Consider the following 14,211-nt stretch of genomic DNA (forward strand, 5'->3'; position numbering starts at 1 on the left):
AGAGTATAGTTTGCAAACTCAGATACACAGGAATCAAGCAGATAATATAGCTGAATAAGGGAGGCCAGGTAAAGGCTAAATATGTAGTCTAAAAGGGGCAGCTACTACTCAGTTCCAGTCAATTGCTGGTAAGTTGGAACACAAGCCTAGGATTGCTAAATGTTCTGGGTTTCAAAAGAAACCAAAAATGTTGATTTCTTTTAAATGTTAGATCTCCCAATTTAAAAATACTGGCTGAATTTTAATCCCTGTGCAAGCCAAACAAAACACATATGTAGCCTGATTCAGACATTGAATTTGTGTTCACTATAGACCATGCCCAGTGTCTGTCTGTGAGGTGAGCAAGAGGTCACTGCTTACCACTGTTGCTGCTAAAAACAAAATAAGTAGGACAATCAGGTCAGAGTAGATTGCTACAGTGGGCTTGTGATAGTGTCAAATATTGGGAAAATAATTTGGAGAAGATATGATGTGATCTGAGCCTTAAAGTCTAAGAAACATGTGCATAGATGGAGATAACAGGAAGAATAAGGAATTTCTAGGTCATGGAGTGAATATAACAAGCAAAAATATGAAAATAACTATGCACATGATATGTTTTGATAAGTGGATGAGTTGACTCCAATAGAGGACTCATGATGGGAAATAGCAGGAGATTTATTTATAAAAACTATGACCTAGTTATGAAGAACCTTTAATTTCAAGATAGATAGTATCTTCAGAATGTGCTAAATAATCTTAACCTAGAATTAACACTACCAAATAAACTCTATTGACCTGGTCTCTTTAGCCTTCAGATAAAATCATTGCCAAATTCAGCTTCCCAAGATTTTTTGTGATATTCATGCAAGCAACCTTTTTATGTAAATCACTTTGGAAAGTAAAGCCAAGTACTTTGGGAAATAAAGAAATAAGTGCATAAAATATGATTTATGGGGACAGTTATGGAGCTTCTGTCTCTGTGCATACAGATATTAAAGAACTATCAATGAAAAGGCCTTTTACCTTTTCATGGTAAGCTGCATTTTACCCCTCCTCCTGCTGTCCCTTTTCCTCTTTCTTCCTATGTAACCAACAGGTCAGTTTCTCTAGTAATATTTGTGTTTGTGCTCTGGAAGGATGAGGAAACATATTTTGATTAGTGGTGTCCACTTAGAAGAATACACATTGAGTTAGAACTACATTCTAGTGGGAATATTGGAAATCACCCAAATTCCTGTAAATGGTACTTACATTAATGTTTCTGCTTGACCTTTTTGCAGAAGGAAAAAATACCTGCCGGGACTGCACAAGCAAGCAAAAAATTTTTAAATATGGCAGAAGGGAGACATAAAGAAAAGTTAACTACTATGAAGGAATTTCCCCAAAGCAGAATGCTGTCTTTGTTTTCAAACCATGAAGCACTGACTCATTTTATTTTTGAAATGGTAGCTAATGAGCTGGACAGGGAAAAGAAAAGCTGAAATTCAAACATTACCAACTCACTGGGGGAGGAATCAACTCTATTTATCATTAAAGGTTGGAGCTCAATGACATATGCACTCCACATCTTGCATTTTTGCGATTCATTATAAGGACTGCTACTTAACACCAACAGTTCTACCAGTAGGTTTTCTGAAGAGAAAAGGCTCCCTTACTTATTTGACTTCCAAAAATCATCACGTTTCTGATGAAGACCACTTGGTGTCCTTGGATAGCAAGAAAAATGTCTCCATCTTACTTTCAACTCTGGACATACAACTTTGGATGGTTTGAAATGGACCATCAGGGGTATATTGAGTAACCAAAGTATGTCAATGAGACACCCAGGGATTCATGGTTTCTTCCATGTGCAGTATTGTTGCAGTTGATTTTAAGGTAAAGGAATTAACACATTGTTTTATCCTAACTTGTGATCTATTTCTAAGGCAGTTTCAGTAAATTGGTTTCAAAATCACCTTTCCTTCCTGTCCACTTCATGAGACTGAAATAGGTGTGGAGTGTTAGAAGGGGAGAAATAAAAATGAATGGAATTAGTTGGTCATATCAGCTGTTGTTTTGGATTTCTGTCTCAGGATATAACCACCTTTTTTCGTACTTTTCCCTCAGATAACATGGAGGGGAAGGAAGCTAGGGAATAATGGAAACAGAAAATAAGACACCACTAGGTTGATAAGGGACCTTCTATAGATACCAAGGTGTTTGGAAGTGAAAAATATCTCAAATATCCCAGGACATTCTTAGAAATGTAATACTTAATTTAAATTTCCCACAGGCACATTTTAGGAGTTTGAGCGAATTCAGGAAGGTGTTTAACCCAGTCTATCTGAGTCATGGGGCCATCCTAAGCATAGGCACAATAGGTATCTACCTATGTAGTCTGATTTGAGGACCATAGCTCCATACTTGCCTTTAAATATCTCCCTGCACTCCTCTCCTAGAGGGTTAAAATCCCTATAATTTATTCTCCTGAGTTGGATAAACAATCCTTCTACTAGGTGAAAATGCAGCAAGTGTCTGGATAAAGAAGACTTCTAGCCCTCTTCTATAAGCATAATTATCTGTATGTGCTTTTTGACCAGTTTATTGCCCTCATAAATCTATCTCCTGGACCGGAGGGTAGGGGATGAGAAGCAGGTCACGAGGTAGCATGGGTATTTTGGGAGTACTGAATTCCAAATAGCAGGGTCAGCAGGAGCTGGGGAAGATGGTCCATGAATAATAGCACACCTGATCTAGGGAGATGTCCAGAAGTGTATAAACCACCAAAAAGGCTATAACAATAAAAAGTCTAATTCAATAGAAAAAGTAATCAACTTCATCACTTTTTCTGGTAGCATTATAGGTCAGGTACATTTTTAAAGCTCAAGGTAGAGTCATGCTCAGCAGAAATTTTTAGGTACTACTCACTTGTTTAACATTAACTCTTATTTTTTGCAACTCTGTGTAGTCTCCAAGTACCCGGAGATCTCAAGCCACTGCTGAGAGGCTAAATATGCAAACAGATAATAACCAAACCATACATAAAAATAGAACTCTGACCGACAACCTGATCAGGTAACCAACCTATCATCTATAGCAACCAGCCCAGGAAGCCAGCTATATGAGTCAGACTTGTAGGAAGTCAGAATGTTTTCTTAAGTAATTCATCCAGGAAGCCAAATAATAACCACTAGAATAATATCCTCAAAATGATCAGGACCTTATTAACTAGAAGCTTTCCTAATTTTTGCCACTATTTTCCAACTTTGCACTAGCTAGAGAAAGTCAACTATGTACCTCTCACCAATCACATAGGATGCCACACTTCTAGTTAGCATACCTACAGCTTCCCCATGACAACACCCTCAACCATGCTTGAAACCTTCCCCTTTTGCTGCTATAATGTTCTCCCATTCCTTTTCTTGCCTTTGTATCTGTATCAAAATGCAGGTGACTGACCCTTTGCTATAGAAAGCTCTAAATAAATAGCCTTCATTCGCTTTCATTTGTTAGTCTTCATTTGTTTCCACACTGCTCAAGAGATCTTGAATCCAGGAGCCAGAATGATCTTCTCAAAATGTATGCACATCATATCACTGCCATTCCCCATCCCCACTTAAAATACTTGAGTAGTTTCCCAAAATGTTTTTAAATAAACTTTATTTTTAGAACAGTTTGATTTACAAAAATTTAAGATAATACAGTTCCTATATACCCAACACCCAGTTTCTCCTACTATTAATTTCTTACACTAGTACAGTAAATTTGTTACAATTAAACAACCAATATTGATTCATTATTAACCAAAATCCATGCTTCACTCAGATTTCCTTAGTTTTTACCTAATGTCCTTTTCCGTTCCAGGATCCTATCCAGGATACTTCATTATGCTTAGCCATCATGTCTCCTTATGCTATTTTTTAAAAACATTTTTTATTAAGGTATTATTGATATACACTCTTATGAAGGTTTCACATGAAAAACAATGTGGGTACTACATTTACCCATATTATCAAGTCCCCCCCCCCATACCCTATTGCAGTCACTGTCCATCACTGTGGTAGGATGCCACAGAGTCACTATTTGCCTTCTCTGTGCTACACTGTTTTCCCCGTGACCCCTCATACGATGTGTATTAAACATAATATCCCTCAATCCCCATCTCCCTCTCTCCTGACCCTCCTTCTCACACCCTCCCCTTTGGTAACCGCTAGTCCCTTCTTGGAGTCTGTGAGTCTACTGCTGTTTTGTTCCTTCAGTTTTGCTTCATTGTTATTCTCCACAAATGAGGGAAATCATTTGGTACTTGTCTTTCTCTGCCTGGCTTGTTTCACTGAGCATAATATCCTCCAGCTCCATCCATGTTGATGCAAATGGTAGGATTTTTTTCTTTCTTATGGCTGAATAGTATTCCATTGTGTATAAGTAACACATCTTCTTTATCCTTTCATCTACTAAACAGTGCTGCAATAAACATAGGGATGCATGTGTCTTTTTGAATCTGAGAACTTGTATTCTTTGGATAAATTCGAAGGAGTGGGACTCCCAGGTCAAATGGTATTTCTATTTTTAGTTTTTTGAGAAACTTCTATATTGCTTTCCACAGTGGTTGAACTAACTTACATTCCTAACAGCAGTATAGGAGGGTCCCCCTTTCTTTGCATCCTCGCCAGCATTTGTTGTTCATAGTCTTTTCCATGCTGGCCATCCTTACTGGTGTGAGGTGATATCTCATTGTGGTTTTAATTTGCATTTCCCTGATGATTAATGATGTGGAGCATCTTTTCATGATGTGTCTGTTGACCATCTGAATTTCTTCTTTGGAGAACTGTCTCTTCATGTCCTTTGCCCATTTATTAATCAGGTTATTTGCTTTTTGGATGTTGAGGCATGTGAGTTATTCATATATTTTGGATGGTACCCCCTTGTCGGAAATGTTTTTTACAAATATATTCTCCCATACTGTAGGATGCCTTTTTGTTCTGTTGATGGTGTGCTTTGCCGAACAGCAGCCTTTTAGTTTGATGTAGTCCCATGTGTTCATTTTTGCTTTCATTTCCCTTGATCTAGGAGATGTGTTCAGGAAGAAGATGCTCATGTTTATATTCAGGAGATTTTTGCCTATATTGTCTTCTAGAAGTTTTATGGTTTCATGATTTACATTCAGGTCTTTGGTCCATTTCGAGTTTACTTTTGTCTATGGTCTTAAGCAATAATCCAGTGTCATTCTCTTGCATGTAGTTGTCCAGTTTTGCCAACACGAGTTGTTGAAGAGTCTGCCATTTCCCCACTGTATATCCATGGCTCCTTTACTGTATCTTAATTGACCATATATGTTTGGGTTTATATTTGGGCTCTCTAGTCTGTTCCATTGGTCTATGTTCCTGTTCTTGTGCCAGTACCAAATTGTCTTGATTACTGTGGCTTTGTAGTAGAGCTTCAAGTTGGGGAGGGTAATTCCTCCAGGTTTATTCTTCCTTCTCAGGACTGCTTTGGCTATTCGGGATCTTTTGTGGTTCCATATGAATTTTAAAACTATTTGTTCCAGTTCGTTGAAGAATGCTGTTGATATTTTGATAGGGATTACATTGAATCTGTAGATTGCTTTAGGCAGGATGGGCATTTTGACAATATTAATTCGTCCTACCCAAGAGCATGGGAGTTTCCATTTGTTAGTGTCCTCTTTAATTTCTCTTAAGTGTCCTGTAGTTTTCAGGGCATAGGACTTTCACTTCCTTGGTTAGGTTTATTCCTAGGTATTTTACTCTTTTTGATGCAATTGTGAATGGAATTGTTTTCATGATTTCTCTTTCTGCTGGTTCATCAGTAGTGTATAGGAATGCAACAGATTTCTGTGTATTAATTTTGTATCCCCCAACTTTGCTGAGTTCAGATATTAGTTCTAGTAGTTTTGGAGTGGATTCCTTAGGGGTTTTTTTTAATTTTGTTATCATTAATCTACAATTACACGAAGAACATTACGTTTACTGGGCTCTCCCCTACCCCAAGTCCCCCCCACAAACCCCATTACAGCCACTGTCCATCAGCATAGTAAGATGTTGTAGAATCAGTACTTGTCTTCCCTGTGTTGCACAGCCCTCCCCTTTCCCCCACCCCCCACATTATACATTCCTTAGGGTATTTTATGTACAATATAATGTCATCTGCAAACAGGGACAGTTTAACTTCTACCTTGCCAATCCGTATTTCTTTGTGTTGTCTAATTGCTGTGTCTAGGACGTTCAGACCTATGTTGAATAAAAGTGGAGAGAGTCGGCATCCTTGTGTTGTTCCTGATCTTAAAGGAAAAGCTTTCAGCTTCTAGCTGTTACGTGTAATGTTGGCTGTGGGTTTGTCATATATGGCCTTTATTATGTTGAGGTACTTGCCCTCTATACCCATTTTGTTGAGAGTTTTTATGATGAATGGATGTTGAATTTTATCAAATGCTTTTTCAACATCTATGGAGATGATCATATAGTTTTTGTCCTCCTTTTTGTTGATGTGGTGGATGATGTTGATGGATTTTTGTATTTTATACCATCCTTGCATCCTTGGAGTAAATCCTACTTGATCATGATGGAGGATCTTTTTGATGTATTTTTGAATTCAGTTTGCTAATATTTTGCTGAGTGTTTTTGCATCTATGTTCATCAGGGATATTGGTCTGTAATTTTCTTTTTTTGTGGTTTCTTTGCCTGGTTTTGGTACTAGAGTGATGCTGGCCTCATAGAATGAGTTTTGGAGTATTCACTCTTCTACTTTTTGGAAAACTTTAAGGAGGATTGGTATTAGGTCTTCACTAAATGTTTGATAAAATTCAGCAGTAAAGCCATCTTGTACAGCGGTTTTGTTCTTAGGTAATTTTTTGATTACCAGTTCAATGTCGTTGCTGGTAATTGGTCTGTTCAGATTTTCTGTTTCTTTCTGGGTCAGCCTTGGAAGGTTGTATTTTTCTAGAAAGTTGTCCATTTCTTCTAGGTTATCCAGTTTGTTTGCATATAATTTTTCATAGTATTCTCCAATAATTCTTTGTATTTCTGTGGTGTCCATAGTGATTTTTCCTTTCTCATTTCTAATTCTGTTTACATGTGTAAACTCTCTTTCTTTCTTGATAAGTCTGGCTAGGGGTTTATCTATTTTGTTTATTTTCTCGAAGAACAAGATCTTGCTTTAATTGATTCTTTCTATTGTTTGTTTCTTCTTGATTTTATTTATTTACGCTCTAATCTTTATTATGTCCCTCCTTCTACTGACTTTGGGCCTTATTTGTACTTCTTTTCTGGTTTCATTAATTATGAGTTTAGATTGTTCATATGGGATCGTTCTTCTTTCCTGAGGTAGGCCTATATTGCAATACACTTTCCTCCTAGCACAGCCTTGGCTGCATCCCACAGATTTTGCGGTGTCAAATTATTGTCATTTGTCTCCATATATTGCTTGATCCCTATTTTTATTTGTTCATTGATCCATTGGTTATTTAGGAGCATGTTGTGAAGCCTCCATGTGTTTGTAGGTTTTTTCATTTTCTTTGCATAGTTTATTTCTAGTTTCATACCTTTGTGGTCTGAGAAACTGGTTGGTACAATTTCAACCTTTTCAAATTTACTGAGGCTCTTTTTGTGGCCTAGTATATGATCTATTCTTAAAAATATTCCATGTGCACTTGAGAAGAATGTGTATCCTGCTGCTTTTGGGTGTAGAGTTCTGTAGATGTCTGTTAAGTCCATCTGCTCTAATGTGTTGTTCAGTGCCTCTGTCTCCTCACTTATTTTTTGTCTGCTTGATCTGTCCCTTCAAGTGAGTGGAGTGTTGAAATCTCCTAGAAATAATGCATTGCATTCTATTTCCCCTTTTAATTCTGTTAGTATTTGTTTCGCATATGTAGGTGCTCCTATGTTGGGTGCATAGGTATTTATAAAGGTTATGTCTTCATGTTGGTTTGACCCCTTTATCATTATGTAATGTCTTTCTTTGTCTCTTGTGACTCTCTTTGTTTTGAAATCTATTTTGGGTGATATAAGTTCTACAACTCCTGCTTTTTTCTCCCTGTTAGTTGCATGAAATTTCTTTTTCCATCCCTTCACTTTTAGTCTGTGTATGTCTTTGGGTTTAAAGTGAGTCTCTTGTAGGCAGCGTATAGATGGGTCTTGTTTATTTATTCATTCAGTGCATCTGTGTCTTTTAATTGTTGCATTCAGACCGTTTATATTTAGGGTGATTATCGATAGGAATGTACTTATTCCCATTGCAGGCTTTAGATTCATGGTTACAAAAGGTTCAAGATTACCTTCCATACTATCTAAGAGTCTAACTTAACTCACTTAGTATGCTATTACAAACACAGTCTAAAGGTTATTTTTTTGTCCTCCTTTTTCTTTCTTCTCCATTCTTTATGTATGATAGGTATCATATTCTGTACTCTTGATCAATGTCTTGATTGACTTTGGGGTAATTGATTTAATTTTGCATTTACTTAGTAATTAACTGTTCTACTTTCTTTACTGTAATTTTGTTACCTATGGTGACAGCTATTAAATCTTAGGAACACTTCCATCTATAGCAGTCCCTCCAAAATACACTGTAGAGACAGTTTGTGGGAGGTAAATTCCCTCAGCTTTTGATTATCTGGAAATTGTTTAATCCCTCCTTCAAATTTAAATGATAATCTTGCCAGATAAAGTAATCCTGGTTCAAAGCCCGTCTGCTTCACTGCATTGAATACATCATGCCATTCCCTTTTGGCCTGTAAGGTTTCTGCTGAGAAGTCTGATGATAGCCTGATGGGCTTTCCTTTGTATGTGATTTTATTTCTCTCTCTGGCTGCTTTTAATAGTCCATCCTTATCCTTGCTCTTTGCCATTTTATTTACTATATGTCTTGGTGTTGTCTTCCATGGGTCTCTTTTGTTGGGAGATCTGTGCACCTCCATGGCCTGAGAGAATATCTCCTTCCCCAGATTGGGGAAGTTTTCAGCAATTACCTCCTCAAAGACACTTTCTATCCATTTTTCTCTCTTCTTCTTCTTCTGGTAGCCCTATAATGCAAATATTGTTCCTTTTGGATTGGTCACAGAGTTCCCTCAATATTCTTTCATTCTTAGAGATCTTTTTTTCTCTCTGTGCTGCAGCTTCTTTGCATTCCATTTCTCTAAATTCTATTTCATTCATCGTGTCCTCTGCCATATCTAATCTGCTTTTAAAGCCTTCCATTGTATGTTTCATTTCTGATACTGTTTTCCATAATGCTTGGATCTCTGACCAGAATTCATTCCTGAGTTCTTGAATATTTTTCTGTACCTCCATGAGCATGTTAATGATTTTTAATTTGGAATCTCTTTTCAGGAAGATTCATGAGGCCAATTTCACTTGAATCTTTCTCTGGTGTATTCTTAATTTTGCTTTGAACCAGGTTCCTTTGACATTTAATATTTGTATATGGCACCCTCTAGTGCCCAGAGGCTCTACTCTCTGGAGCTGCTCAGCCCCTGGAGCGATGTTGTGGGTCACAGGGGAGCAGTGTTGGTGTCTGGGGCTAGGAAAGAGCTGTTTCCTGCTTCCTGGCTGCTATGCCGGTCCCCACTGCCAAAACCAGTGGGCCAAACACACAGGTATAAGCCTCTGTGCTTTGTGTTTGTACCTGCTGTAGGCAGGGCTTCCCTCTTGCTGGCTTAACGCCTGTGTAGGGTTTGCCAGTTTGTGAGCCAAGTGGGGCTGGCTGGGAGGAAGGCACAGCAGGCTGCATATCATGGAAGGAGCCCTTGGAGCTGCATAGGCAGCCAGGGGGCTGGAGCACTTGTAGATTGTGAAAGTCCCCAACCTGATGGGCAGCATGCCCCTGGACAGTTTTGTCTATATTTCCTTTCTCCTGAGCAGTAAGCTCTCTGCAATCCTTGACCCTTTAGCAGCCCTCTAGTGGTTAGGAAGTCTCTCATACTGCCCATCTTTTTTTGTCCCAGAGCAGCCAGATATGGATCCCTGCTTTCCACAAGTGGCTGGAATCTCAGTCTCTCCAGGTATTCTGCCTGTCTTAGCTTTCCAACCACCTTAATCACTAGAGTGCCATGAAATGTAGGTTTGTGCTCCCAGAGCAGATCCAGAGGTAGTGTTCAACAGTCCCAGGCCTCCACTACCTCCCCACTCCATTTCTCTTCATCCAACTTGTCAGCTGGGGTGGTGGAAGCACTTGCATCCCAGTGGATGTGGCTTTGGTACATTACACTGTTCCATGAGGTTTATTCTTTTCTCCAGGTGTATGCAGTCTGCTACAGCCCTCTTTCCTGTTGCTCTTTCAGGATCAGTTGTATTAATTATATTTTTGTATTATATGTGGTTTAGGAGGAATCCTCCATCTCACCTCTCATGCCACCATCTTTAATCCCATATCTTATGCTACTTTTGACAGTGACAGTTTCTTATAGTTCTCTTTCTTTTGATAATCTTAACAGTTTTGAGGAATATTGGTCAAGTATTTGTATAATATCCTTATTGGGATTTTTCTGTTTGTCTCATGACTAAACTGGCATTATGGGGTTTGGGGACGAATACTCCAGAGGTAAAGCACCATTCTCTTCATGATATATCAAGGGTACATTCTATCAACATAACACTGTTTATGTTGACCTTGATTAGCTACCTAAGGTAGTATTTGTCAGGTTTCTTTATTGTAAAATTATTCTTTTTATTAGCCCCTTCCATACTGTACTCTTTGGAGGGTAGTTACTATGAGCAGCCCACACTTACAGAGTGGGAATTTATGTTCCATATCTTTGAACATAAAATATCAACATAAATTATGTGGGATTCTTCTGCACCAAAGAGTTCTTCAGTTATCTACTAATATCAGTAAGGATTCATGGATATTGGATATTTATTCTGTATCTTGGGTTATAGTCCAATACTATTTTATTTTGTTGCTCAAATTATTCCAGCTTTAGCCAGTGAAAGCTCTTTGAGTTGGCTCCTATGTCCTTAGACATACTCCCATTTTTGTGTGTTTCTTTAAGCATGCTTTACTTTGCAGCACTACAAAAATTTCCATGTTCATTTGTATATTTCCTTCCCCAGTCTTAGAATCAATTTCTACAAGGAGCCCCAATTCCTTTCATTGGAGAATGTTATTAGAAGTTGAGTTCTCGGTGGTAGATGTGCTTATTGCTACTGGGATGTTATTTCTTTTATGTCCTCTCAGTTGACAGAGCAAGGAAATATATGTGTGTACATATACTAACCTGTGTATATACACATATCTATAATATTTCTATTTATATCTGTATCTATATTATAGTAAACTTGAGTTCATATCAATGCCTCCAATTCTAATCATTTTCAATTAGGTCATTTAGCCTCCTCCTCCTTTATGTATAAACTCATACTCTACACTAACAATGAGAAAATGGCTCCTACCATCCATCATGCATTTACTTAATTGCTTAATTCTAGTATACATGTATAGCAGTACCAGAATTGTTACTCTGTACCCCCATGGGAAACAACTTTATCAACTAGAGTAGAGTTCTTACATGCATTTTCTTTTGCCTTTATTCCTACAGACAATATTCATTTCCAAAGTTACTTAGGTCAGCACTTATTACCCCATCCCTTTCATTGAGGTAGTTTCATACATTTTGTAATACACTTTGGTCATGTTGTCACATTCTAAATCACTTTCTGGGATCCTCCAACCTCCCAAGTGAAGCTTTCTATTTGCATATATCAAGGTCCACTCTTTGATCTTGTAAAGATCTATGGATTTTGACTAATTCTTAGTGTTATATATCCACCACCACAGTATCACACAGAATAGTTTTGATGCTGGGGTTCTTGTTTGCAGAGCCAAAGAATGAACGTCACAAACAGTCAAGGTAGGAAAGCAAGGTACAGGCTTTTATTTAGAAATAAAGTGAAAGGACAGAGCTCCCGGCTCACGCCAGGAGGGGACAAGAGAGTCCGTAGTGGTGTGTTGTCTAGGGGATTTTATAGGCAGTTGAGGATTTTTCGAGAACATGAAAAAACTTAGGGGTGGGGACTTGTTAAGTGGTCCCTGAATATTAAAAATTAACTTAACTGTAAGGAATTTCCTGCCTTGATTTCTCTCTGGGACACCAGCGCCTTGGTCTGGGAGCACATCAAAAGGCTGCCTGCCCAGCCCCCAGGTGGGCTGAGGTATTATCTACTTGATAAAGAATCTTGCCTCTTGAACTTCCTGGGGGTTAAAATGCAATCTTATCTTTAAGATGGAATTCTTCCTGCCTTTTACCATGCCGTCTACAGCTGGGTCTGCATGCTAAGTTAGTTGCTCAGTTTGCAAAATCACCTTGTCAGATCTGAAGGAGGAAAGACAGCACATAGGCCTGGGCCTTTTAGAATGCTAAAGTGAATCTTACACATGGTTACAAATGATTAGCATAATAAAACATGTGCTACTCTTCTTTATCTGGGGAACATTAACTGATGACACTGAAGAATGATTCTAGAGCTCAATGTTTAACATAGAATTTTTGTAGGGGGGTTTCCTTGCAGGTAGTTACATTGCTCTGACTGCAAATATCCTGCCCTGCCCCCTCCAGAGGCCCTCACTCTATACTGACTACATCTATGGGTCCCTGTCTCAGTTTCACCACCTTAAAAACTCCCCTGTGCCTCACCAACACACCCCTCTCCCCTTGGCAATCAATGATCTTTTTATTGTCCCTATAATTTTGCCTTTCCAGAGTATCATGTAACTGGAATCATACAATAGAATTTTCAGACTGACTCTTTTTGCTTAGCAATATGCATTTAAGATGAATCCATGTCTTTGCATGACTTGGTAGCTCACTTCTTTTCATCACTGTTTAGTAGTATTCCATTGTATGGGTATCTCACAGTTTGCTTATCCATTCACCTATTGAAGGATATTTTGGTTGCTTTCAGTGTTTGGTAATTACAAATAAAGTTGCTAAAAACATTCATGGGCATGGCAAAATATTACTGTATTATTTGGTTATAATATCTGTGTTGTATTTCCATTCCTATGACTAATTTATTTTATAATTTGAAGTTTGTACCTATTTGATCCATCTCCCATCCCACTCCCTGTGGTAACCAACAGTCTGTTGCCAGTATTTATGGGTCTATTTATTTTTTGTTTGTTTTGGTTTGCTTTTAAATTCCACATATAAGTGAAACCAAATGGTATTTGTCTTTCTTGATCTGATTTATTTCACTTAGCATTATACCCTCTGGGTCCATGCACATTGTCACAAATGGTAAGATTTCCTTCTTTTTATGTCTGAGTAATATTCCATTGTGTATATGTATCACACCTTTATCTACTGATGGGCACTTGAGTTGTTATAATACCTTGGTGTGGTAAAAGGGGGTAACTACACTTACTGTAATGAGCATTTAGTAATATATATAATTATTGAATCACTATGTTGTACATCTGTAACCAATATAATATTGTATATCAACTAAATTCTACAAACAAATTCATGGAGAGGTATTTGTGTAGACATATTTTTTAATCAATTGGGTAACTATCTAGGAACATGATTGCTTGATCATATGGTGTGATTATGTTTAGCTTTCCAATATACTGCCAAACTATATTCCAAAGTGGCTGTATTCCATATTTTTCAGGTAAATAAATATAAAAATCCTTAACATGGACTACAGGACCTGAATAGGTCTGGATAATTCCTATATATACAGCCCCATCTTCCATCATTTTTCCCTCACACTGCATGCCTCAGACATACCCCATAGTTAACAAGATCCCTTTAGCCCCTGGGAAACTAGTCTCTTTACTATGACTGGAAGATACTCCTTCTACCTCTGTAAGTCCTCCCCACCCAAACCTGGCCATCATCCCAATTTTCCATCACATCACAGCTTAACCATCTTTTATTCAAAGGTCAGCCTTCACTGACCTCTCTGGCTAGGTCTAATTCCCCTAATACAGGTTCTCATATTCTAAATACCTCACATTTGTAGCACTTATCATAGTTGTGATACTATGTTCATTTGTTTTTATTCCCTTATATCTCTTGCTAGACTGTAAGCATCATGAAATCAGGACCAGATTTTTCTCACTATTATATCCCTATCACCTCACACAGTGCATGACATGTAGGAGGAGCTTAATATATGCATTTTTATTAGATGAACAAACAAATGAATACGTGAATAGAGCCGAAGGTATCATTACTGTTGAAGGTCAATGGCATACATTTACAACAACATGGAGGAAACTCAAAGGCACTAT

At 37.9% G+C, this 14,211-nt stretch overlaps 1 protein-coding gene across 7 annotated transcripts in view; it reads left to right on the plus strand.

Annotated features, from left to right (window-relative positions):
• LOC108408247 (protein PBDC1) overlaps positions 1-14,211 on the plus strand; it is a 170,579-nt gene that overhangs the window by 93,992 nt on the left and 62,376 nt on the right. For 3 of the 7 annotated variants that reach the window (XM_073227825.1, XM_073227827.1, XM_073227828.1), the window contains one exon: positions 1,263-2,023. The exons of 2 other annotated variants lie outside the window; for them this stretch is intronic. In XM_073227825.1, coding sequence (XP_073083926.1) covers positions 1,263-1,463 — 201 coding nt within the window. In that variant the 3' untranslated portion in view covers positions 1,464-2,023. Of the gene's footprint in view, positions 1-1,262; positions 2,024-14,211 lie in introns of those variants that run through there. 2 more of the 7 variants (XR_012127457.1, XM_073227835.1) reach the window with 2 other exon arrangements.

Source organism: Manis javanica, chromosome X (assembly GCF_040802235.1).
Source record: "Manis javanica isolate MJ-LG chromosome X, MJ_LKY, whole genome shotgun sequence".
Lineage (NCBI taxonomy): Eukaryota > Metazoa > Chordata > Mammalia > Pholidota > Manidae > Manis > Manis javanica.